We start from the raw sequence: 26395 nt of genomic DNA on the forward strand, positions 1-26395 counted from the left end.
TGTTGGATTTTGGAACTCCAGGACATTGTCAGCATAGCCTCCTGAAGACTGCAGCGATTGCTCCTGCAGATGCACAACAGCGTACCTGGACTGTAATATCACATTCATTCTACTGACACAGAATCATTTTCGATATCCTTTCATATGACCTGTTTGAGGAAAATGTGGTGGTGAGTACTTTAGAAGGCACTGGAATGAATCTCACAGCTTGCAGGCCTGGAAACACATGACCAGCAGTGTCTGTCCTTGTGTTCTTATGACTAAAAGTCTTCTGAATTTCATCTCCTATCAAACATATAGTGTGATATGTCTTTTTTCTTTGTAATAACTTTGTTTAGGTTGACCAAACTCACTTTAGATATTTTTTACGGTCAAATAATCATCGATTGTTAATGATTTGGATGAACATGTTTAGTGTAAAACACAACAAGCTCAGACATAACCGGAAAGGTGTTTCACAGGCCATATGTACACGATAGATATGATCATATTGTTGCCACCATATATCAATATATCTTAAGAAACATGCATTTGTGTGTTACCATATGTAATCTGAGGTTTATATAAAAGTATACTGTATAAATGTCAAGTGCATTTCATTTTATACAAATTTTTATATAATAACAGTAATAATAAGAATGGCAAGTTGTTATAATGACCAAATCATCATATCAAATTTGTTTACCAAATACAAATGGAGCTCAATGACACTTCCGCACTGAAACACCAATTAAAAATAAATAGAAAAGAAAAACTAATCTGCAGGCTTCAGGTCAAAATGCTGACATTTGTCCTACGGCCCATTCTGAAGACGGGTGCTTATCAACAGACACACATACTGAATATCAAAGATCTATAACATTTATCTATATATATATATATATATATATATATATATATATATATATATATATATATATATATATATATATAAAATCCTCAGGAGGTAACGACACACCACTTTTCCACACATTTTCTCTCGTTTTACCCAAACACATCACATAATGCCTCAGTGCCCAATCACAGAGATGAACCGAAGCTAAAGGAATGACTGTGAATGAGCTGTAAATAAAACTTCAGAGAAATCATGTATCGGTCGATGTGAATCTCCTCATAAACTCTTGTTAGAATCATTCTCTCTTGGCCTCTCCCATGTGGGAATATATATCGCACAAAAATATAGGTGGTGAATGCTCCTCATATATATGCAAGTAGATTTACAGATCCCTTTCCCCTAAAAAAATACCCAGTCAACTGTGAAGAAGCACTCACGGAGTGTGAATAAGGTAGCAGAAGAACCTCTTCATGCTTTCCGTCATGAAGAAGCTTTTCAGAGTGAGTCTTCAAAAAAAAAAAATCCCCCATGACAATGTTTGATACTTCACGTGTCCTCCGTGGACGCACATGGTCAACTGGTTCCTGAAGAGTGTGCTTTATATATCAGAGGAAGGGCAACAGCGTTTGTGCTAGACATCCTCTGTGAGTCTCAGACAAATCCGTCCATGACTGTAATGCGATTGTTTCCACCTCCATTTAAAAAACAAAGCAAAGCAAAAACCCTTAAAAAAAAAAAAAAAAAAAAAAAAACTCCACGGATGTTCTCACGTCAGGCGGACCTAATTATACCATTGTGCAGACTGTGTTCAGATTGGGGTCAAATCGGACAGCTTTGCATTCCGAGGACTTTGCGTTGGTGTTGTACATGGGGTTCTCGAAGGCGGCCTGCCCGTTGTTGTTCTCGTGAACTGAACAGCCTGTGTACTGGGTTTTTGGAGTAGTCCTGTCAGAGCGAAACAACACACACAAGACACGACATCAGAATGTCATTAGAATAAAATCTGCAGCAGCTTTGAGAGTTTCGGAAAGACGTTAGGAGGCAGCAGGTACGTGGAATCACGCAGGGAAGAAAGCTAGCATCTAATTATGATCGCATTCAATAACCTGCAAACGAGCTAATTCTGTCTCTAAAGACGGTGTTCTGTCACCGTCTATTTCTTTCCATCCTGCAACAAATGATGATGATTTTGTCAGAGACTGATTTCTAAATTCTAAAAGAACAACTCCACAAACAAACTTTGACAAACAACAAGACTCACCGCTGCTTGTAGAGATAAAATCCGAAGCCTGCAAATATCAGGGCGAAAAAAGGCACAAGGATTGCTATGGCCACAGAGCTACTGTTTGTACCATGTGGTGGATTTGACGAATTATTACTTTCTGACATATTCAAACCTGCAAGAAATCAAGAAACACATTCATTTTCATTTTAGTATGTACTCGTGTCTATTTAATTAACTTTTTTGTCAGAACAGGGCGAGATAAAATATTTTACAATGAAACAATGCAACATGCAAAAAATATGAAGATGGACTCCCATACCTAGCCTTTGCAGGCCAAACTGGCCGTAGTCTTTACCCTGTATAAAGCCTTGAAAGACATATGTGGTCCCATCTGGTTCAGCAGACACCTGACGGCAAACAATCAAACACATCAGCTGCCTTGCAGACCAATGGGAATATCCACTTATAATCACTAGTGCTCACACAGATTGGCAAAATAACACTAAAGATAAATGAACAATGTCTTATTAGCAGTTTACATTCACATTAGCAATGGTGGACAGTAATTAAACATACTTCAGTAAATTTAAGAGTATTTAAATGATCAAAATATTTGACTTTACTACATTCTAAAGCATAATATTTGACATTTCACTTCACTATTGTATATTTCAGAAAAAAAACAACACCCGCTGTCAGAAGCAGATAGTCATTTTTGATTAATAAATCACTATTTTGAGTCGACTGGACTGGTTCACAAATCATATTTTAATGATTCTTTAATTACACTGATATGACTGCAGTAGGTGTACTTTTACAGAAGTAGAAATCAGTATTATTTTAGTTTCCAGATACTATAATAATTTTTTATTAATATTTTGAATCCATTTTTTATTTTCCTATTTTCTATTTTAATTTTATAAAGTGGTTTAATTTTAGAAATATTGTGTGTTTTTGTCATTTGTCATCGTTCTTTTTATATATGTTAAGAGTGTCATTATTTTAAATTTCAGTTATAGTTTAGTTATTTCATTTGAGTTAAAATCAGAAATGTTGCTTTTTAATATTTGGTTTTATTTCTGTTAACGTTTTTGATTAGACAACACTATTCACTAACTCTTAATTAATAGTGAATATGCTTTCCCTAATCTAAAGTGTTACCATGTTTATTTTAGTTTCATGGTTTTAAATTTAGTCTCAGTTTAGTGTACAACAATAACCCTGTTAGAAATGTAAAAGCAGTGTACTTATACTTTTACTGGAGTAAAATTTCATCAGGATATCTGTATTTTAACTCAAGTGCAGGATGCACGTACATCATCCATCAATGCATTTTAGTACTGTATATAACACTATATTCCTCTGTACAAAATAACCTAAAAAGATAATAGCCCTAAAATAAAACACATGTGCACATACAAATCCATCCAGGGTCCACTGCTCTTCTTTGATCTTGCTGAGTGTGGTGGATGAGGGCGCTTTCACATGATACACCAGCAGCATCAGACGTGCTTCCTGGCTCTTATAGACACCTGCGAGAGAGAACAGAGAGCAGACAGCTGTCTCCATGTTCTGCGTAAATGTGTTTCATCCTCTTATTGCTCTCTTCTTGTTTCGGTCACTCTCTCTAACTGCTGAACAGAATTGCAAGCACACGCACTCTCTAGACTGACCACAGAATAAAAGTATCGACAAGCCCCGCATTACCTAAGACACAGCTCTTTGTCTACAAGCACTCCTCCTGACCTAACTGCCCACTTTCTAAACTACAAACAAGAAGCTAATTGAGAACATGCAGACATGGCTAATGACATTCTAGCATTTTGGATGAACAGATACATTTCATTGCCCTCCAACTTGCTCATGACTAATCAGTTGATGGTTCGCTGTTATGATCATATTACCATTCCGACAAGTCCATTTTTCACTTGAGTGACCGGTGGTTTATTCACCTTTATTCACCAGTGATTATTCCTGATGGCTGGCCAATAGAAGTGTCTAAGATTAATTAGATAATGTAAAGCATATGTCAGCTTTATAAAGACTCAGTGAGTCTCATGAGTGGAAGAGGTAGTCTAACGATCTAACTCATTAACGGTCTAGTTTAATTTGACTCTGATGGGCTAAATCAGATTCGGTGATGGTAGGAACAGACAGTCCTCATGTTTGCATGCCTGTATTATAATTTGTTCTATCAGCTCAGTAAATCTGTGGAGTTTAACAATAAACCGACCTGAAAGCAGTAGTTCCATGTTGCTGCTTGTTAATGTGACGTTAACTCTACCCGTGGTTGTATTAAAGCTTGTGATACTCAAAGTCATTGGTTGTTTTCTTCCTTTGTAGTTATATGAGCCCTTCCAGATGTAGTTAGGGGCAAATACATCATCAGGAACTGTAAACAAATAAACAAAGGAAAGACACATTCATAATATTATTCAAATAGAATTTTTCAATATTAGTCATATCAATCCATGAACATATCATATTACAAAACATATAACGCTCACATAGACACATCTGAATAATTTCCACATATATCGAATTCCTGATATTTAATCTGTATACAGAGCTATATTTTGTTTGATCTATTTTATTAAATCTAGTTGATGTTATAAACCAGATATTTCTAAATAAATAAATATATTAATAAATATTTATATGTTAGTATACACCTAATTAAATATAATTATATTAATATACATTAATATAGCTTCTTATATCTTACTGTTTAAGCAAGGCAAATGATTAAGTCAAATTTAGCCATAATTCAGCATATAATTCAACAAAGTATTCAGTTATACAGTTAAGATATTTATAATAGAGCCAGATAAGAAATAATGTGTTGGCCAGCGTTTTCAGATAACACGCTCTGAGTCTTCACAAAGGCAGTCAATTTTCCTGTAATCTTCCGTTTCAGAACCCAGTAGCTTCAATGGTTCTCCGTGTCTTACTGATCCTAGGATCCATCAGTTTCTAGAAACATATTGGATATCCGGTTTGTCCTTTCTGCCACGGACTCAGTGACTTAGAGGAGTCATATTTTCTGTGGGTGTTCCAGCCTGGAGGAGCTTCATCATTGCACGCTTAAAGCTTTGCAGGACACCAGCTTGTCTCCAACTTAATCCTGCTCTCTAAGTATATAAACGTAAGAAATGCAATATGCTCTAAGAAAGTCTGGCAAAGTTCAGTAGGATTATCTTGTGATTCCAGTCGAGTTTCTTGCGGCTGCCAGACTACTTTACTGTTAAACTAACTGGAACCCGTTTTCCCCTCATTAGTCCCCTCCTCCTGGGGCTGTGGTCTGGAATACATCATGGATAGTAAATGTTTAAGGTACCATTGCACTCTGTGGCCAAATAGAGGAGACGTTCAGCCAAAATTATGCATCCTAAATGAGGTAGTGCACTTAACACTCATAAGTGGTCTTTCAAACGAAGCCCCATTTCGTAATAACAGTGCACCCACCATTTAGCTTCGGACTCGGTGTCCCTGGGACTGGTTTAATAGGCTTTTCGGAGAGTTTGGAGCCCGCTGGGAAAAAAAAGAGCAAAAATGAATAAGGCATTTTTATTAAAAAAGATTGACAGATCAAATTGGCATCACTTTTATCATTTCATGCGTTCAGTAACATCCCCAGGCAATAGTGTGCCTCCTTTCTTCCCTTTCACAAAGAAAAATCAGGTGACTGCAGACAGCAGGGGTGACATGGTCAACATATCAAGCAGCATAACTAAACATACAAAAGGAGGCTGTTTAGGACAGGCGCAGAAAAATGAGGGAGAAACAAAGTCCCATCACAGTTTGGAGAAGCTCCGTGTCGACCACTCTGGAATTTTTTTTTATAGACAATCACATCTGTTTATGTGCAGTAATTACTGGAAAGCCTGAAGTGTACAGCTGTACACGGTGGAGTGTGCTGGCTGCTGTGGCAGCGCTCGGAGCTGCAGGATGAAGACGAGGAAGATAAAATCACAGCACTGCAGCATGCTGGCCACATGCTCCAGCACCCCACCTGAGCACACGCTCACTCGGGCAGAAAGTGCAAAGTCAGTTATCAGAAAGGAGAAATGTTGTCTGGTTTAGCAAAATGTGCCATAATAGAGAGAGAGAAAAAAAATCAATTTTATTTTAATTCTAAAATGAAAAACTAAATAGGAAAAAGCACACGTGAAGATTGTGCTCACAGAGCGTGGGAGAATTGAAAGTTATTTTTGCTGCTTTATAAGCTTGAACAGTTAAAAACACACACTTGTATTGTCAAAATGCCCATCTTTGCAAGTATCCTCATAAACACAGTAATTTAGGTCTCAAGTGAAAGCAAACAGCTGAGAAAGAAAATACATAACAGTAGATTGGATCTGGGCAGCTCTTAAAGTGACAGCTAAATCACTTTTTTAACTTCAATAAAAACTGAAGTTAAATATATATAATATATACTTGTTCTTTACGTAGCTTAAGTTTTTTCTATGATTTAAAAAAAAATCTGATATCATAAAGACCTTATTTAAGCAAAAATAACTATATTGTGGTAAATACCATGAAATAAAAATGACTCATATTGTGATGTGAAGATTTTGGTTATATCGCCCACCCCTAAGTATGTTTATAATAATGTAAGATGTGCTCACCAAGGCTGCATTAATTTGAACTTGAAAAATACAGTAAAACTAACATAATATTGTGAAATATCACAATTAAAATAACTATTTGAAAAATATTGTAAAATGTAATTTATTCCTGTGATTGCAAAGTTGAATATTAAGCATCCATTACTTCAGTCATCAGTGTCATATGATCCTCCGGAAATCATTCTAATTGGCAAGAAACAATTCTTATTAAAATTGTTGAAAACATGTTGTTTGAATAGCAAATTCAAAAGATAACATTTAAAATGTCTTTAGAGTCCATTTAATGCATCCTTGCTGAATAAAAGTATTAATTAAAAAAAAATCTTTGACCCCTAACTTTTCAAACGTATATTATTAGGACAAGCAAAATTGCAATCGAACAACCACTTTTTGATGGTACATTGTGTCTCATTGATCATGTTGTATAAAATTAATCAAATGTCGTAAAGTAAAAAAAAAAAAAGTATAAATTAAAATTTGTCAAAAAACTCCAATCAGTAAAATATAAGGGGACACGATTGAATGTTTTTAATGGGGATATTCTGTATGCATGATATATGTTAAAAGTGCTGGCAGAGAATGTGAAATGATACCTCGACACAAAGGCATCTTCCCAGTCCAAGTTCCATCAGACTTGCAGACCCGGTGCTCAGAGCCCCCAGACAAAAAGAAGCCGGTCTGGCAAGTGTAGAGGAGTGTGTAACCATAGGAGGGTAGATCCATACCCACAACATCCACATGAGGAGGACTCTCTGGCTGTTTACAACTATGGGCTACAAAGGGAACAAGAGTAATTTAAAAAAAGATACAAAATAAATGAAAGCACTATCTAGCAAACAGTCTCGCTCCCCATATAATCAGACTTCAAACTTCAGGGGGCAAAATCAAAATGAAGTTTGAACTTAAGACAACATGGCGTGTTTCTTTAGAGAGGATCTATGCTCTCTCCCTCAGTAGATGACACTGCCACGTTCCTGTGCCTACAAAAGCTGGCTGAGAACCTTGAGTGTGGCAGACATTGATGCATGCTAGCAGACGGCACTTAAAGGGAGCGCACCTTTACCTGTCACACCAGCAGATCAAACGCAAGCCAATGCTCACTCAGTCATTTCAACAGCTCCACCATCACTATGACTTTGATCAAAAGTAGCCAGATTGAGGTTTTGGCTCGGTGCACTGGACCTAGTTCTTTTATCCAAGACTTTGATAAGGGTTTCTATCCATGATCACTACATCAACAGTACAGCCACAAAAGAAAAGAATGTAACCAGGCAAAGAAACTATTACGGTTTCCAGTTACATTGCTGCGTAATATGGGAGTGCAGGGATTATTGCAATACATTCTGCTCATTTATTGAGAAAACAAACACCTTTGACATTCAATTCATATTGTTATTCATGCTCTTTCCTAATATTAAAAAGGAGAGATCCATTTAAAATTACTTATGATTTGATGTCTATGAATGAATAAAATTATGATACTAAAACCAACAAATACAGAATCATGCCATATCTACTTAAAACAAAATACCCCCCCACCCAAATTGTGCAAATACCTGATATGATGACAATTATCCCTGCTTTTTTTTTTTTTAAATACATGACTTGATAAATGTATATATTAACTGTATTTTTTATAGATACTACTAATCTATAGCTTTTTGCATGTCAAATCCTTCCATTGCTATTAATGATATGATTCAGTCCACTTGAAGAAAATAAATAAATTCTCAGGACAGAGCAAAAAAAAAAAGAAACTATTTCTTTGGAGACGAATCTAGTGGAACGCTAATGGAAAGGACAGCCAGCCAATATCCAATTCTGTGTAAAATAAAAGAGGGGAATGAGAAAGATGATTTAGCACTCAGCCTGACTCTGGGAGTAGCCAACTGCTCTGTGTAAACAAAATTACAGTGCGTAATTACAGAATGATCTCCATTATTCTTGGGGGAAAAAAATGGTGTGATTAGGTGCAAGCTCACAAAAGCTGTTTTTATCACAGATTTACAATTAAGCGATGGGAAGCGCTGTGTCTTCCTAGCCATCTCATTGTTTAATTTCCTAATTTTTGCAAAACAATGACAGAACTTTGGGGCAGTGGCATGATGCAAAATGTAATTAGCTTTTGAAATGCTTCAACTGAATGGCAATCTGTCTTGTGAAATTAGAGGCCAGCTGTTTTCACGTACTTCAGTCTGCTTTAATGCTGTTGATTTTGGAGCTTCTATTGGTAAATGGACATAATCCAATCACAAGCCTCGTAGCCCACCATGATAACCCACCAGACCTGGGTGAATCATCTTCATCCATTTGCGATGTAAATACACAGAGGTTATGTCAGGGGTATTTTACATTAGAAAGACTTACAGGGAACGGATTTGAAACTGCTGTGTATTTAACAAACTTTCTGAGTTGTAAGTAAACAAACTAAGCATTTTATTTTTATCAAAGTAATTAAAATAGATTAATCAAGAAATCTGTGTGCTTTAACCCTCAAAGAGAGTGAAATTAATAACCTTTATCACTATGTGATCAGTGATTTGTCAATTGATGAAGTGAACCAGGGGAGTGGTATCGCAACTCACATTTATCACCCACAAAATTCAGGAGCAATTCAACTCAAGTGGCCATTGTGTGAGAAACATTAATCTTCCCTCTTTCAGATAATATGAGACATTTTGTAAGTGATTCTCTTTTAGTATGGTTGAGTATGCACATCATCTGTTCAAATGAACCTCAGAGAAGCAATACACTGGTCAGCTCATTACAGTAGTTTAAGAGTCAGCCAAAGGTCTGTTTCACACTGCTAGTTTTAGCAATGAGTAATATCCATAGTGTAACTCACATGGTGTTTTCACGCTGCTGTGTTAACAAACTGCAGATTGATACAGAAAATAAAGTGATTTCTGAGTTACTATGTGGAGTATTTCCTTTAATAACAATCATAAAGTACAAAATGGTTATCAGGAGTGTGCCACTGAGAATTATCACATCATTTGATGGTTGTGAAATCTAATTTATATGAGGAGGGAGAGCACATTTACATTCAAATGGTAGTCAATCTAACAGAAACTATCACTATAAATATCTATATTCAGTCAGGCTAAAACAAAAAAGTAACTTCTGTTAAGCCCAGACATCTTTTCCCAAACAATAGACGAGTGGTTTACTCTAGTGTTTTATGTTGCATCATAAAAGCCTATATTGCAAAAGACTGTGTTCATAAATAAGCTTCAAGTGCATTTTCCACCATATTTTCTTCTGATGTTAATATAAGAACAGAAATAAACATGTCCAACTATCTTCAGTGGAATGAATACTTAGACTTAGCATGTGATGGATGTTGTGAAATGAATAATCATTATGAATATGAACTTACTGGAATTACTGTCATTAGCAGACCAAAAACACAAAATAACTGGTCATATGGTGTCTCAAATGCAAGTTAATTGATGTTAACCTTTTGTTTGTAGAACACATGGCATTTAATAGTAAATTAAAGTTGAACTGAACAGTGTTGTAGTTGAGACCATTTCAAGACTAGAATAGGGTTGAGTCCAAGACAAGACCAAGACCTAAAATGATAGTCTTGGATTCAGACTTATAAAGTCCGAGATAAAGAGCATGAAATAATGGCCTCAGACTCTGACTTGACAGTCAAGGCCAAGCTCAAGAGCACTAAATGATGGTCTTAGACTCGGACTTGACGGCCAAGACCAAAAACAAAAAACAATAGTCTAGAATTCAGACTTGAGCGCCAAGACCAAGAGAATGAAATAATGGTCTTAGACCCTGACTCAAGGCCAAGTCCAAGACCATATTTTCACGCTCTTGGTCTTGTTATGAGCTCGGGAGCATGTGGACTTTAGTTGCTTTCACACTTCATAGTTCTAAGAACTCAGTTCTCATGATGGTTCCTTGAGAACTAATTTCTCCCTCGGGCTGTTTTCCTGGTTTCATTCACACAGGCAGCAGAACTCTGAAGCGATCGACAGTGATGTCTTTATTTGCGGCATTTACAAACATCAACAACCGGTGAATGAATATAAACATTCCTAGACCCTGTGACGCGAACACGCCAAAAAGCAGGGAACGTCCGCCAATAGTTATAAAAAGGTTCCTCCGGTGCAAAAGCCCCTTTTGTCTGAACATGAACTCGACTTTCTTCTGGTCTCCGTTTTGACTTGGACTCGAACGAGCTGTGCTTGACTACAACACTTGTGGACCCATTTCTCTGTAGCGTTATTGTACATATACATTTAGCATTGACCTTTATAAATAAGAAACTTTACTCACAAATCTAAACTGGTATTTTAACAGATACCCATAGATGTGTTATGGGGAACACTTACGGATGCACTCCGGCTGGGTCCCGCTCCAGGTTAGGTCGGCCTGACAGAGTCGTGTAGTGGAGCCCTGCAGCAGATGACCAGGCTGACACTGGAAAGACACCATACTTCCAACCTACACGTAACACACACACATCCCATCCCATCAGACACTGTGCTCCCATAACTCTCTTCTGGCGGCAGATTAAACACAATATTAAACACCTAATACTTCTAGCTTTTGAATGACAGAGTTTCACTCCTGAGGACAGATGCTACAAAAGACCACGACTACAAAGGTGTCGCTCAGAATTTCACACCTTTCAGGTTCCTTCTGCATCGTCGTACACCATCTGCTTCCCAGACTCGCTCTCTTAAAAGCTCAGATGGATGTGCGCTAATGTCGGGTGGATATTCTCATATATGGTACTTACCTACTTTACCTACAGCTAATGTAATCACCAGAACATGCACTTAGGAAGCCATTGTGACCTTCTTTCCGGACCACTAGTGATGTAAAGTGGCACTTATTTCCATAATATATGGTAGTGCTCCTCATGTGAATGTGGCTACCGTATGCTATAATCAGCAATGTCATGGGATGAAAAAAGTGTTGCATATATGCCTATAAGTGTGGGCTGTGCTTTAGTAAACATACGAGGGAAGTAAAATATTAACGAGTGGCATGTGGGCTTAGCACATTAATTGATTAACATGTCCCTGCTCACTGTGAACACGGCTGACGAGCCATAGACACTGGTGCTTATCTGGGGTGCGTGATATCTCCTCTCACTGACTCCAACATCATTAAGTCCCAGAAAGCAAAAGAGCCTGACTGGCTCCTTTTTCTTGAGGATAGACAAATGATTTACGAATATAGAAAGGATGATATTTAGCCGTTTCGTGAAGCCTCTGCAGGGCTTGACCTCTGATACTGTAATGACTTGAATTCGTAATGCCAGCACATCTTGGTGATAAATGCTCTTCCTCAGTGGACTTAGAGTTTCTGTTTTTCTCTCCTCACATCTCCCTCTTTCCTGCTCCCCTGACAAAACATAATCAGATTCATTTGCACTACTGAGAAGAGTGGTTCTGTGGTGGTTATTACATCCATGCATATATTTCACCGCTCCTCAAGTGGGAAAAGTCTTGAGAGGTCTTAATAATATTTAGTAGTGGATGGGAGGGAATGGAGGGCCTACACCAAGTAGTTTGTCTGAAGTGTTTTTGAGAAAAGCCATGAATCATTCTTTCAAAATCATTAAAATCGCTCTCATGAAAGAATGAGGAAAGATATGATATCTTTATCTGAAGCAAATTTGTTCTTTTTAACCATTACCAATTTAACTAAAGAAACAGCTCACCTAAAAATGACATTGTTATTCCATTTTTCTAGCTTTTTGGCAAAAATGTTTTACATTAATCCTTTTTCAGTATATCCCAAACATCTGGAAAATTTGTTATGGACGATGGTGGATTGCGAACCACTGCTTTCAGAACAATAAAAGTGCAAAAAAAGGTCCAATACTATAATATACTATAATATAATATATGTGCATGAGTATATAATATATATGAGTATAAAATAAAAATATATGTATAATTTAGGAGTGCAAGTTTTTTTTTTTTGAAAAATTAATATTACTTTTCATATTTAATAATACATTTCAGAGTAGTTGGTTCATATTAGTGCTTATTTCCCTCTTAGGCTTTGAGAGCAGCACTCAAAATGACATGAACTCCACATGTTTTTATTTATGTATGTAGTCATCCTGCTACCTTAAATCCAAAGGTCCTGTTAAGAGAGCCATAACGGGGCGTCCCAAGATTCTCACAGGTGGTACGAGTTGGCTCTGAGAAAAGAAAGGAAGAAGTAAAACAAAACAAATGAATATCCAGTCACATTCTTCTTTTTAGTATCTTCTTATCTATCACAACTGAGGCAGTTTCTTTTCCCCACCATAAGAGTATAACAGCATTCCAACTCTCATAAATATGTGCTACATCTCCCTTCATGATCCCAAACACATCTCTCAAAGCAGTGCTAAGACTCGGCTTATAGTGATGGTTATGGGGCCTGTGTGTTTATGTAAGTGCTGCAGCAGTGTCGTAACAGTTGTTTTTTATATGATGGGCTGATGGAGACGCAGCAGGGGGCAGTGTTGCTGCAGCAGTGCATCTGCTACGACACAGCTGTGCTGCTCTGTAATTGGGATGTAGAGCACATTTCTTAGCTGACGCAGAGACCCTTGATTCAATGCAGGCGTGCAAATGACAGGACAACCTGCAAGGCTTACACAACCAACCCCTTTTCCATACCGTTTTTTAAGCGTGGAGCTTCTAATACTGAGTCAGCACACAGAAAATATATGACTGCATTGCCATATTGAGAAAAAAGTTGCAGACAGTGTTCATGTTGCTTTGATTTTGAAGGAAGAATATAATATAATATAATAAAAGTTGCACATGCTCAACAATATGACATTGGTTGCATAGTAAAATGAATGATTTTGGTTTCTAAATGTCTCTGATTGTTTCATGTTCTTGGTCACTAATAATGCATTGCACAAAACACACTAAGGACAGCATAAACCTGTCATATTTCTTGTACCCTGCATAGTTTAGTTCAAAGTTTTCGAGGATGAGGTCATGTCACACAACCTGTTCATGTCGCCATGTATCTAATTTGTCAGCTTCTACCAACTGACAGCTCAATCTGCAATTGAACGCACATTTATTTTTTAGGTCAACAACAAAAGATAACTTTTAAAAATCAATGATTTTGCTACACCTAACTATGCACAATTTTAAGGTTAGCTGAATTTGATTTTTTGCATCTGTGCCACTGAAATAGTCTACCTTAGTCAGAGAGAACAGTCAACAAGATTCATTCTATAAGAATTATGTATATGAATATGTAGTTTCCTTTTAGAGCACTTAATTTCCACCCCGCCAACACCCTATAATTATTTTTCATGGTGTCTTTGAGGTTGTAATATGAGGCCATAATAATACTCCATTGAAAGAGCTAAATGATTACTGTACACCTGCTTTGAGGCCATGGCTGACATCTTCTGTTGGCACAACACACTAAATGCTTAAAAATGCCAATCAGTACTCATCCAAATCTCCCGCTGGCTGTTCACGGCTCCTCAATAATGGCCTCACAGAGTTGGGACCATTTATTCAATTACTTGCTCAGTTAAAAACAATTATCAATGTATTTATTGACGTTAGGAGAAGGACTCCCTCATGGATATATAAACTGAGGGGTTTAATCAGATAAACACTGTACTTAGGGGGACAGTGAGAAGAGTCTTTGTTAATGAGACATGGAGAAATGGATGAAAATAATAGAGCCATAAGGCTAGTTCATAAGCAGAGAAGGAAAAGTGAAAGAAATAAGGTATGTACATATGCATAAATGAATAGAAATACTGTTAGAACTAATTCACAGAACTCTATATTTTAAAAGAGAGAAACAATTCTTTGTGAATAATAACTTTGATTTAGTTCACATCAGTCTCTGTGGTGTCTCTTGTGATTCAAATGCACCCTAAAGCAGCTTTACAGAGGTCAGTGCCTTAATACCCTCCAGTAAGGGAACCTGGGGTGAAAGTAACAAGGGAAAAATCTGTTGGGGTAGAATGCGAAATAACCCCGGAAGGAACAAAGACCCAAAACTTGAAGCTTAAGTTACAAACTCATGATTTCACATCGTTTAACTAGTCAAGCTACCAAAAATTGGTTATCTATAATTAAAATAAATAGTACACTAAAAGTCAGAAACAGAAAATAGTTAACAAAAAAGCATTGACAATTAAAAGAGATCAAACTGTATCATCATATCTTCAGAATATCAGACAGTAATATATAATCCTGCAAATCAGAGAATTTATATTATGCAAACAGTGCAAAGATCTATATAAACACTGTGTACCTTATACAATATACTTGGTGCAGCAATAAAAAATACTAAGGTTGAAAAAAGTGATAAATAACTGTACTAAAAAGAGCAGTGAGTAAAAAATTCAGAATTTGTTACACTTCACAACAAGGTTTGATTAGTTAACACTGTTAGTTCATTATACCTAATGCATTAACTAATGAATAACTTTTTTTACAGGATTTATTAATCTAGGTTCATGCTAATTTGAATATACTGTTGTTCATTGTTAATTCATGGCTTTTCAGAATATATTAATGTTAATTTATACAACTTGAAAGGCTTAAATGTATTTGTACAATGTAGAAATTAACATGAACCAAGATTAATAAATGCTGTAAAAGTAATGTTCACTGTGAGTTCACGATACCTAATGCATTAACTAGTGATGATGAATTGAACCTGAATTGTAAAGTGTAGCCGATGAATAATTTGATTGGTGAATTATAGAACTTCAGTCAGGTGCATGCCTCAGTGCACCTGTGTTTGAGGAGGTCACGAGAAGCAGAGGACAATAACTTCACAACAGCTGCCACTGCCAGCCGTCAAGAAGTGAGTTTGTCAAGTTGAAGTTTCTCATGCAATTTCGATTTCATACTAGTCTACTCGTCTCCCAACTGTTCCAATTTCCCTTGTTCTGTAGTCACTAAAATGAGTGGCTTTGTTCTTTCCCACCATAGTGGTGTCAATACAACATCAGGCCTGATTGGAGCAGCACTGGCCTGGGCTGCTAGGGCTGCGGGAGGGCATCAATTTCTTTGGATATGTTGTTGCTAAATACTTTTGAGCTTGTTTGTGCACTGGCGTCAAATAATACCAAAAGGGCTTGTTGTTGTGGGCGGTAATCATAAGACTACTGGAAAGCATTATTCGAGGCAAAACTTGAAATTCTAATCACCTAGCTTCTACTGAACCTTGAAACCATAAAGAGACGAATGACTTAAGTGACCGTAATTGCTTCTCGCTTAGCAGAGTTGTATGCAGTGGTCAGCTTCAGTTGGCTCATTATTTGGTTTTAGCATTATGAGGTTTTTACGGAAGTTCTAAGCGGCCATCCATTATAATTTTTTTCCTTTTTGTTTTCTCGTTATAACGACTTAATTTTCTCGTTATCTCGACATAACGAAGTTCGTTTTCTCGTTATAACGACTTAATTTTCTCGTTATCTCGACATAACGAAGTTCGTTTTCTCGTTATAACGACTTAATTTTCTCGTTATCTCGACATAACGAAAGTCGTTTTCTCGTTATAACAACTTAATTTTCTCGTTATCTCGACATAACGAAAGTTTGTTTTCTCTTTATAAAGACATGAAAGTTTTACTGTTGCTATAGTAACGAACTCAACTTTGACAGGCATCTGATGGACAGCCATGCAGGCGCTCTTACTGTAGCCTATATTTCAGCAAATTTTGCTTCGCCTAGGTAATAATAACGTCTACAATACTGTATAAATAAAGGCTGATCAATCACTGTTGATCTTTTCCAGAGACAGTACAACGAACGTTTTGTTTTTGTAATTAACATGTTTAAATGGCAACACCGCGCCATTAGAGCTGCTTGGATTAAACTCACTTTTAATTTTCCCTTTATATGAAATAAAATTATATATAATTTGTAATTTGTAGTAGTCATTATATGGCAGATATCATGTGTGTTATAAGCTTCTGTTTGAAAAGAGCGTTCATGTGTACGTGTAGTGTATGTGTGTGTGTAGAAAAAAACCATTACAACATTACAGAACAAAACTGAATTAAATTAGCCTATGGATTTTACATATACATCACATTTCTCATCAATATGGTTAACAATAAAGATTAGTAATAAGGAAAAGAAGCACATCAGCCTACATCGTTAAATCCCGTTCTACTGTAGATAAACAGAACATCTCCGCTTATTAACTACCTAATCATTAAATTAAAATTAAATTTAAATTAATCATGAGCCTAAAAGAAGCACAAATATAATATATATTGGTGCAAACAGAATACAGTGATGTCAACCTTGGTTTTGATAAGCAGTTATTGATGAAACAGAATGCGTTGGTGAAACTCATGCATCTAGCAGGAACTTAATACACAAAATATTCATATTGATTCAAGCATTTAACATTTATGAATTAATTAAATGTCAGTAATAAACAAGACTGCACAAATTATAGCGATCACGAGGAAGGTCCGCGTACAGTAAAGTGGATAGTATACAACACCCCATCAGTTATATTCAGGTCTATAGTGCCACCTGCTGGCGCAGTTTTGTAAATTCTTAGAGAAAATTAAGTCGTTATAACGAGAAAAAAACGAACTTCGTTATGTCGAGATAACGAGAAAATTAAAGTCGTTATAACGAGAAAACGAACTTCGTTATGTCGAGATAACGAGAAAATTAAGTCGTTATAACGATAAAACGACCTTCGTTATGTCGAGATAACGAGAAAATTAAGTCGTTATAACGAGAAAACGAACTTCGTTATGTCGAGATAACGAGAAAATTAAGTCGTTATAACGATATAACGACCTTCGTTATGTCAAGATAACGAGAAAATTAAGTCGTTATAACGAGAAAACAAAAAGAAAAAAAATTATAATGCATGGCCGCTTAGAACTTCCGTAGGTTTTGATAAACATACTTATAACAATTATTATAGCAGTCTGTTTCACTGGGAATTTAACATATGGTTTAAACATGCAAACTGTGTCAGCATAATTGATTTACCTATACAGCGAGGCTGGGATCCACTCCAGGTGCCATCAGCCTGGCAAATGCGTGTAGTACTGCCTACTGGGATGTAGGGAGCCATGCAGCTAAATGACACCTCGGACTGGTAGATGAAACTGCGGCCTTCCCTCGAGCCAAAAGCAGGGATTCCAGGATCTCCACAGAACTTAGCTATAATCACAGAGATCACAAAGAAATACTTTCAGCTACATCATTCTCAAATGGTTAGTCATGAATGATGCTGAAAGCTTTGTCGTTATAAAACAGGATGGATGCTTTATGATGTTACCCTAAATATTCAACACTTCTCAGAAAGAGAGAAAAAGTGATGCAAATATTGAAATTGTGAATACAGCTATGTGAGGAATATTCAACAAACTTACTTACTGAAAAATCTGAAATATACACTGTCTATAGTTCATTCATCACACTCGAAAAGGAAGGTCAAAACACGCAGATTGCATTGTGGGATGTAGCATCACGCTGTGTGCTCTGATGTATGTATACTGCACATTTTGGCAAATGTAGCAGGTTATCCAGTATTTTTTATAAGCTCTCATTTTCACCAAGGCTGCATGATGAGTAATACAGTAAAAACCTTAATACTGTGAAATATTATCACCGTTTAAAATAACCATTTTCTGTTTTAATATATTTTAAAATGTAAATTATTCCTCTGATCAGGAATAAGTGCTACAGTGTCTTCAGTGTCACCTGATCCTTCAGACATCATTCTAATATGTTGATTTGCTGCTTAAGAAACCTTTCTTAATATCACTGTTGAAAACTGTATCTAATCTTTCGCAACATGATATGTCTTTAATGTCACTTTTGATCAATTTCATGCATCCTTGAGGAGTAAGAGTATTCACTTCTTTAAAAAAAGCATACTGACCCCGACCTTTTACACATTATATATTGCAGGAATAGTAAGAATAGTATGCTATTATGCTATTCAGAACATAGCCATATAATACTGGGGGAAGTCCCAAGTCCTGTGGTAAACGTTATCCTTTGCCCTATCACTGTCAGGCAAACAATAGGTCTCTGGAGGGAAAATCAATCACATGGTTGACGTCACCAGCTGACTGGTCCATCATAAATATGCTGGTCAGACTACAGTGCCTGAGATCTAGCACTACAAACTTGACTTTTCTTGATGAATTATAGATATGCTGTCAAGATATAAAATAAAAGTGGAAGAGAAAGAGAAGGGAAAAAATCAGTACCCCGACAAAGTCAGAAGTATGCTTTCTTTTTCAAGCAAAATATTTTTTTTGCATTGCCTGGTTTTGTTTCATGTGAGGGCTAAAACAAGGGTACCTTTGTGACGACTAGACTTTTTAAACTTTAAATTCTCATATCACGTCTGGAGGTTCTTCATCTTAGACATCATACAGCATTGTGCTGAAACAGACTGATATCCCACCTTGTCTGGTGTCCTAAACAAATATTACTACCTAATCCATCAGATCTAATTGATATCAAGACCTATATGTTCACATTCAGTGATGATCCAATCAATCAATGTCGGATCATGACTTCCTCGCCAACAGCAAGTAGATAAGTTGCAGACATAAGACAAGGTGTGAACTTTCTGCTGCTTTTTTTGGAAATGTCGGTTGCAAACACCCACAGGGATGAAGCAGACAGTTTGATTAATATTAATAGAATAGTACAGTACTCACGCAAGCACTGGGGCACCTCACCACTCCATGTACCATTGCCCACACAGGTAAGAATGGCAGGGAAAGAGAGCTCATATCCTGGGGAGCAGCTGTAACTCACGCTGGTGCCCCACTCAAAGTCACGTCCCTCCAGGAGGCCGTTTGAGATGGGTGCAGGAGCTGTGCAAGTAACGGCTAAAGGAAGAAGTTAAACAGAGGAGAGTTCAGCTCATACTTAGGAATGACATGTCTGATACAATTAGAATGTAACCAATATAATAGTATATTTGTCTTGATTTCTAGTAAAAATGTCTAAACACCCTTAAAGGAGACATATTGTGCCCCTTTTTACAATATGTAATATAATGGCGCTTTTCCACTGCATGGTACAGCTCACTTTTGGGGGGTTTTCCACTGGGTACAGTACATAGTACCTGGCACTTTTTTCAGTACCACCTCGGCTGAGGTTCCAATCGAGCCGTACCATTACCATAATGTGACGTTTAAACCCTGCTGATCACTGATTGGCTGGAGAGAATCATCACTACCTGCATCATTGAGCTTGCGACACAAGACACCAGTCCTGCTAGATTTAAATTAGCACAGCCAGCATAGGATTGGACGCAATTTTTTTTTTGAATGAACGCAACTGCTTTTAATGAGCGCACATTTTTTAAACAATCAAAAAATGGTTTCGTGGTCTGTTGAGGAAGTACAGACATTCCTCTCTAGCCGAGGAGTGGATCCGACGACAGTGACAGTGATGTGACATGCAACCAAGTATGGTGACCCATACTCAGAATTTGTGCTCTGCATTTAACCCATCCAAAGTGCACACACACAGCAGTGAACACACACACACCCTGTGAACACACACCCGGAGCAGTGGGCAGCCATTTATGCTGCAGCACCCAGGGAGCAGTTGGGGGTTCGGTGTCTTGCTCAAGGGCACCTCAGTTGTAGTATTGCCGGCCCAAGACTCGAACCCACAACTTTAGGGTTAGGAGTCAAACTATCTAAACATAAGGCCACGTTACATCCAGCAAGAGCTTGATGGGGTGATGCAGAACGAAAAAGTTTTTCAGGAGGTCGTTCAGCTCTCGGCCGCGACATGTATAATCCCGCCCACTTAAAGCGGTACTAAACAGCAGTGGAAATGCAAACTGAGACGAGCCGAGTCGTACCACGAAGTGCAAAAGCGCCATAAGTCTCTGGTGTCCCCAGAAAGTGTCTGTGAAGTTTCAGCTCAAAATACCCCACAGATCATTTATTATATAATTTTGAAAATGCCTATTTTGAGTGGAAGCAGAAACACACTGTTTTTTGTGTCTGTCTCTTTAAATGCAAATGAGCTATGAATTATAATGAGATCCCTTTGCAACGTCACTAGGGGAGCGAAACCAGACGTGCTCATCTTTTTCAAATGCTTGCAGAAAAGGCTAACCAAAACAAAGTTACTGGGTTAATCTTTTTCACGTTTCCTTGGTTGGTAGATGCACCAGGGACCTGATTGTAGCACTTAAAACCTGGAAAGGTCAGATTTTTATGATATGTCACCTTTAAAATAATACAAATTCCAGGGCTTTTTTCCTTTTAAACAAATGATCAGTGAAAGGAGGTGCTTATCCTTCAGAAAATGGTGATTGTTAGCCTCAGCAGGGAAAAGTAAATATAAAATGAGCTGCCTAATTTTCTATTCATTTTCTATGCGGCTTGCAATTTATTCAAAGTTGTTAGCAAAATTTGAGAAATAAATACAGTTTAAACCCCTATTTGATGTGATTTATTTCTAGCAATAAACATTAAATAAACATAACTCTCCATAGGAGGTAGTTAGTTTGGAATCAAATGTGGCTTGTTGTTAACTTCATTTCCAATAAATTAAAGAAAAATTTGTGTTGAATACAACAGCTTGGATTACAGGGTTACACATTTCCAATCTTCTTTATGAAACAGTCTAAATGATGTTACATTTTAGATGTCAGACACAAAAACATTGCCAATTGTAAAACATATACATTTATTATGAATAATCTTAATAAATAAATAAGCTGTTAAAATATTATGAATATATAAGACAACATGTTTTAAAAAGTATAGCATTAAGTGAAGCAGTAAATATAACAGGACTAGCAGTTTCAGTTAGGTAGAGAGATTAATTGCTTCTGCTAATACTGAAGTCACTGAATGCTATATCTGTCTTTTCCAATAACTGCCCACACAACTCTGTGAGGTAAGTCCTCTTCCCCGGTTATCAGTCCTCAGGTACCACAAGAGCCTTTAAAATCAATCACACTCTACCAGACAGGAAGCCAATGCCTTGCTCAAATGGGCACTCATGATGACACATGCCCCCACTTATGGTGCAACACCCCAATATGATGCTCTCATACACAAACACACAATCTTCATACCATGGTAAAGTTCTAGCCAAACAGTTATTACTGCCTGCAAAAACTATGCTTTGACTGCTTCTTTATGAGTTGATCGTGTTGCCTTCGCTTCACACATGTTGATAGAACCAATAAACTTCTAACAAAGCCCATTGTTGTATTATTAATCAGAATCAGTGTTGGCATCCTTTAAAAAGGCCTGGACCAGATTGGAGCTCCCAAGCTAATGAATATTTAATGTAAACCATCTAGAACTGCAGGAAACAGACAGACGGGACACGCACACATTCAATGTCAGGATGCTCCCCACACCTGAAGCGTTTGACAGAGGTGGGAGTGGTTCTTTTTTGAGTCGACTCACATTAACATGCATATTAATGCCTCTGTGAGACAGAATATCAGTTCAGACCGAGGATATGAAGTTCAAGGCTCTTCAGATATGTATGCACAACATGTCCTTTAAGAGACAGGAGGAGGCCGCTGCCTTCAGGAATAAATGAGACAACTGTGTCTATCTAAATGAGCTTAGCAAAATGGCATTCGATGCCAGGGCACTGGTGATGATCACAAATGCATCGTCCAAAACTGGAATTCAATTTCATATCACTTTATATATTCCATACCAGTTCATCTCCTGGCCGTGGGAAGTCGACAGGAGTCATTTGTGAAATTAATTACGAGAAATGCAAGGGCTCATAGGTCAAAGCTGATTATAATAATGGGGACAACACAGCCCTTAAGGGGTGAACGCTCAGTCTACAAATGTGTTTATGTTCCCATCGTACGACTGTCATTTGTCAAACAGCATGATTGGTTGATAAAACATGAATGTTCACAGTTCATTGTAGTGCAATCGCACACGAAAAGATGACCTACAAGGGTGGATAAACATTCCTCCTCTTTTTAGCTCTACATTTCAAACAAGACATCCATCACAATGGGCAAAGACACAAAGCTGGAAGACCTCAACTCACTCTGGGTGAAGCATCTGTGCATCAAACACTTGTGTCGGTTGGGGCCAGATGTGCAAATATATCAGTGAGTGAATAATCTTAGGCCTTGCCTTGTGAACAATAAAGCTCTTTGACTTTACTAGGCAGAGAAAATGTTAGAGTAATGAGTTAATCTTGGGACGATGAAGCCTGTGGGAGTAATGGGAAATTACGTAACACTTATAATAAGGTTCAATCTGTCATATTAATTGACACATTAAATATCATTATCCTAAATTAATAAATTCTGTAAATGTTAATTTGATAATATATATCATTGTTCACTGTTAATCCATATTTGGTCATAGTCCATTAACAAATGTTCATTTATTCAGTTTAAAATGCTAAATAGATAACAAGTGGTTCTCAACCAGGGGGCTGGGGTCCACTGGTGGGCCTCTGGAAAAAAATATGAAACTTAAATTGAAATGCTGAACACGCCCACATACACAAAAAATCTAGTTATGAACTGAAATCATATTCATTTGTTCTCCTCAGTAACTCTTTTTATTGAAAAACATGCAGAACCTTGTATTATCTAGGATCACAATATGAATGATGGTTAATTATTTTTAATATAGCAACACTCCCAGTTTCTGTTATAAACATAATATGTTAAACTGTCATAATTACAGCACAAATACCAGAAGAAATACTTTAGGACATTGTGTTTGACAAGTCAAAAATTTTGAGAATCATGTCAGTAAAATGATTGTTCATTGTTATTTCATGATACTTAACACTCTAACTAATGTTAACAAATTGAACCTTACTCTCAAATGTTACCACAATTTATTATACCTGTTACTTTAAATGTTAAAGGATGTTTAAATCAACTTTTACCTTTACAGAAAGGCACAGGGGCATTCCAGGTACCATTTCCGGTACAAGTGATGGTGGAGAAACTCTCGGTTTCCATTGCGTAGCCAGGCTGGCACACGAAAGTGATGTTTTGTCCAATGGAAAAGTCCTCACCATATCTCAGCCCATTGGCTGGCACTCCTGGCTCTCCGCAGTTGATCACTGAGAAGTAAAGATCACAGCTGTGATGTTTATAGGCAAAAATGAACTACTGTATTGAGTACAATGTGCTAATAGTCTCTATTTGAGCTAAAAGTCTGGGCAATTTACAATCTGCCAAACAACAGCAGTGTAGATCTTTTTTCAATATCTAATACAACTCATCAGATGGCAATCATAGCTTTTTGTGGCAATGTGATTGAAGCTATTGAAACAAACCTTGGGGAGCCACGTTCACAAATCATCTTTTACAACTCATTTATGCTACAGCAATCTTTAGGACCCCTGGCTTTTTATTTGAAATGATAGATCTTGTTATTATGTAAAGAAATCAATAGTAGCACGTAAGCATGGCTCCCGTCCCACCGGCGTCCACGAGGTGCAACTTCAAATCAATTCCACAGATCTTTTACAATTATCATTCCTTTCAATGGATAAATAAGAGGAGGTCAGATTGGAATGATGTGAGAAAGAATATGGCACCACTAGAATTCAGATGAAACAAATTTGTATTTTTGCACTCTGCTGTGGCTGACAAAACCTCGCTCGATCAGTGCATTTATTTAATTATTTCCCAGATGCAACATCTTAATTTCCTCTATTGATTTATGGTGGACCATTACTTATTTGTCACCCTTGAGTTGCCATACGTTTTGTGTCTTTTGGAAAATGATATTTTGTAAAATCCATCAGCGGCCTTGCACATAAACATGTCAGCTGATGGTGAGAAATGGCTAACGCTAAATGCTAATGTGACTCCTCCCTTGGACACAGCCATGTATCACCATTTTTGCCCCACTCAATAAACACATGTAGCGCTGCATCAATCAGAGCTGGTTTGGTGCACCGCCCATATAATTCCAGTCAACAGTATGCAGAGAATACACCCACGATTAAGGGTGAACGTTTGAGAGGATGTGATTATGGATGATAATGGCAACTTACCTAGACACATTATGCAGGATAAGCTGTTTTATTGTGTTGTGTGACTGACTCTTTATCATTACTCAAACAACTACTACTGCGAGAGTTTTTAATCAACTAGATACGTGAGTGTTCCATCACTCACAAAATTGAACTGAAATAGATTCAAATGATAAAAAGCGTGATCCGTATGCTAACCGTGAGCAAAAAAACAATGCTTAAACAAATAGCTATTTGGCTACTGGTTAACATCATCAAATAGTCTATTTGACCTAAGAGACATTGATGCTTAAAAATAAAAGATTACTAAGACAACACATTTGTCTTTGGAATATGTACCTATGAATCATTATAGATTCTTGGACCATACTGTAAAATAAGTTAGTAATTTTTACATAAAAAATAAATGCATAAATGCTACAGTAAAAAATGCTAATTGGTAAGTTTATCACCATATAGTTAAAAACCATAAATCGATATGGACAGGCCATTTATGAAGAACACTGATTCATTATGTGGTTTTCTATTGTACCATCTGTTTTATTTTATTTTTTATTATTAGTATTGTACGATTATAAGTTGCAAAATATACAGATGCCATTGTGTCCATGGCAGGGCTATGAAATAATTGATTTATGTATCTAACAGAGCAAAAGTGGAACTATCCTGACCTTTACATCTTCCTCCCTTTGACAAAAGAACATCTTGGAGCTACCTCTGAGAAACCGGATCCTGCAATCCCACTAATTCTGACCCAATTCTTCCAGAAAATGCACTGAAAACTTTCTAACCTTCTGTATTCAAAGGAACACCAATTACTCTCATGGTGATGCTGGAATTAAACTTTCATAAAGTTGGTCCCCTGAACTCTCAGCAAGAGGACTTCTCAGGACTTCTCAGTCAAGCTCTGTTAGCATGACAAAACATTTTTAGTACAGCTTTACACAAATGAATCCCTCATGCACATCCTTCATATCACCTCATTACAACCTATAATGAAGCACTACTGAGGCCTTTTTGGTTTATTTGAAAACAAACAAGCCTTCATTTCTATTTCAAGTTCAACAAATCCCCTGGCGTATCTCACTTATTTCACACTTACAGGTGCAGTTGGGTGCAGTGCCAGACCAGGTGCCGTTAGCTTGGCATTGTCGTGTGGTGGATCCACTTAGCAGGTAGCCATCCATACAGGAATAGATGACTGAATGTGAGAAGGTGGTGCCGTCCAGTCGATATACCCGTCCGTTACTGGGAGTCCCAGGGTTACCACACTGCACCGCTGTAGTATTTTAAAAACAAAAATGTGTGAAAAGTTATTGCCAGTTGAAGAATTAGCATTCTTAAATCAAATAACATGTCATGTTATTTAGTAATTACATTAGGGGCCACAGGGGATAGCTAGGGGGTGTCAGTGTTTCTTTTGTCATTTGAATCACTTTGACCCATAAACACAAACATTTTTATGTACAAAAGGAAAAAGGAAAGTCTTGGATTCCTGATGATATTATGTTTTTATGATATATATTCATTTAAAGTGATGGCTGTCATAAAACCTTGTTTTTAAGAAAGTAATCTATGAAGAATTAGACATTTTCAAAATTTTAGACAGAATCAGGAAATTTATGCAAACATACTCTAGTTTGAGGTCAGTAAGATTTTTATTCAGCAAGGATGCCATGAAGTGACCAAAACTGGAAATAAAAACGTATGTGTTAAAGAT

General features: G+C 37.0%; 1 protein-coding gene across 5 annotated transcripts in view; it reads right to left on the reverse strand.

The window, feature by feature from the left end:
• Positions 1-914: 914 nt before the first annotated feature.
• csmd3b (CUB and Sushi multiple domains 3b) overlaps positions 915-26395 on the reverse strand; it is a 370548-nt gene continuing 345067 nt past the window's right edge. For all 5 annotated transcript variants that reach the window (XM_042745476.1, XM_042745479.1, XM_042745477.1 and 2 more), the window contains 13 exons: positions 25778-25954; positions 23575-23754; positions 19368-19541; positions 17677-17850; positions 12796-12869; positions 11041-11152; positions 7282-7461; positions 5526-5591; positions 4294-4452; positions 3480-3592; positions 2380-2467; positions 2097-2232; positions 915-1780 (listed from right to left, as the gene is read on the reverse strand). In XM_042745476.1, coding sequence (XP_042601410.1) covers positions 1621-1780; positions 2097-2232; positions 2380-2467; positions 3480-3592; positions 4294-4452; positions 5526-5591; positions 7282-7461; positions 11041-11152; positions 12796-12869; positions 17677-17850; positions 19368-19541; positions 23575-23754; positions 25778-25954 — 1793 coding nt within the window. In that variant the 3' untranslated portion in view covers positions 915-1620. The remainder of the gene's footprint in view (positions 1781-2096; positions 2233-2379; positions 2468-3479; positions 3593-4293; positions 4453-5525; positions 5592-7281; positions 7462-11040; positions 11153-12795; positions 12870-17676; positions 17851-19367; positions 19542-23574; positions 23755-25777; positions 25955-26395) is intronic.

The sequence above is a fragment of the Cyprinus carpio genome, chromosome B19 (genome assembly GCF_018340385.1).
Source record: "Cyprinus carpio isolate SPL01 chromosome B19, ASM1834038v1, whole genome shotgun sequence".
Lineage (NCBI taxonomy): Eukaryota > Metazoa > Chordata > Actinopteri > Cypriniformes > Cyprinidae > Cyprinus > Cyprinus carpio.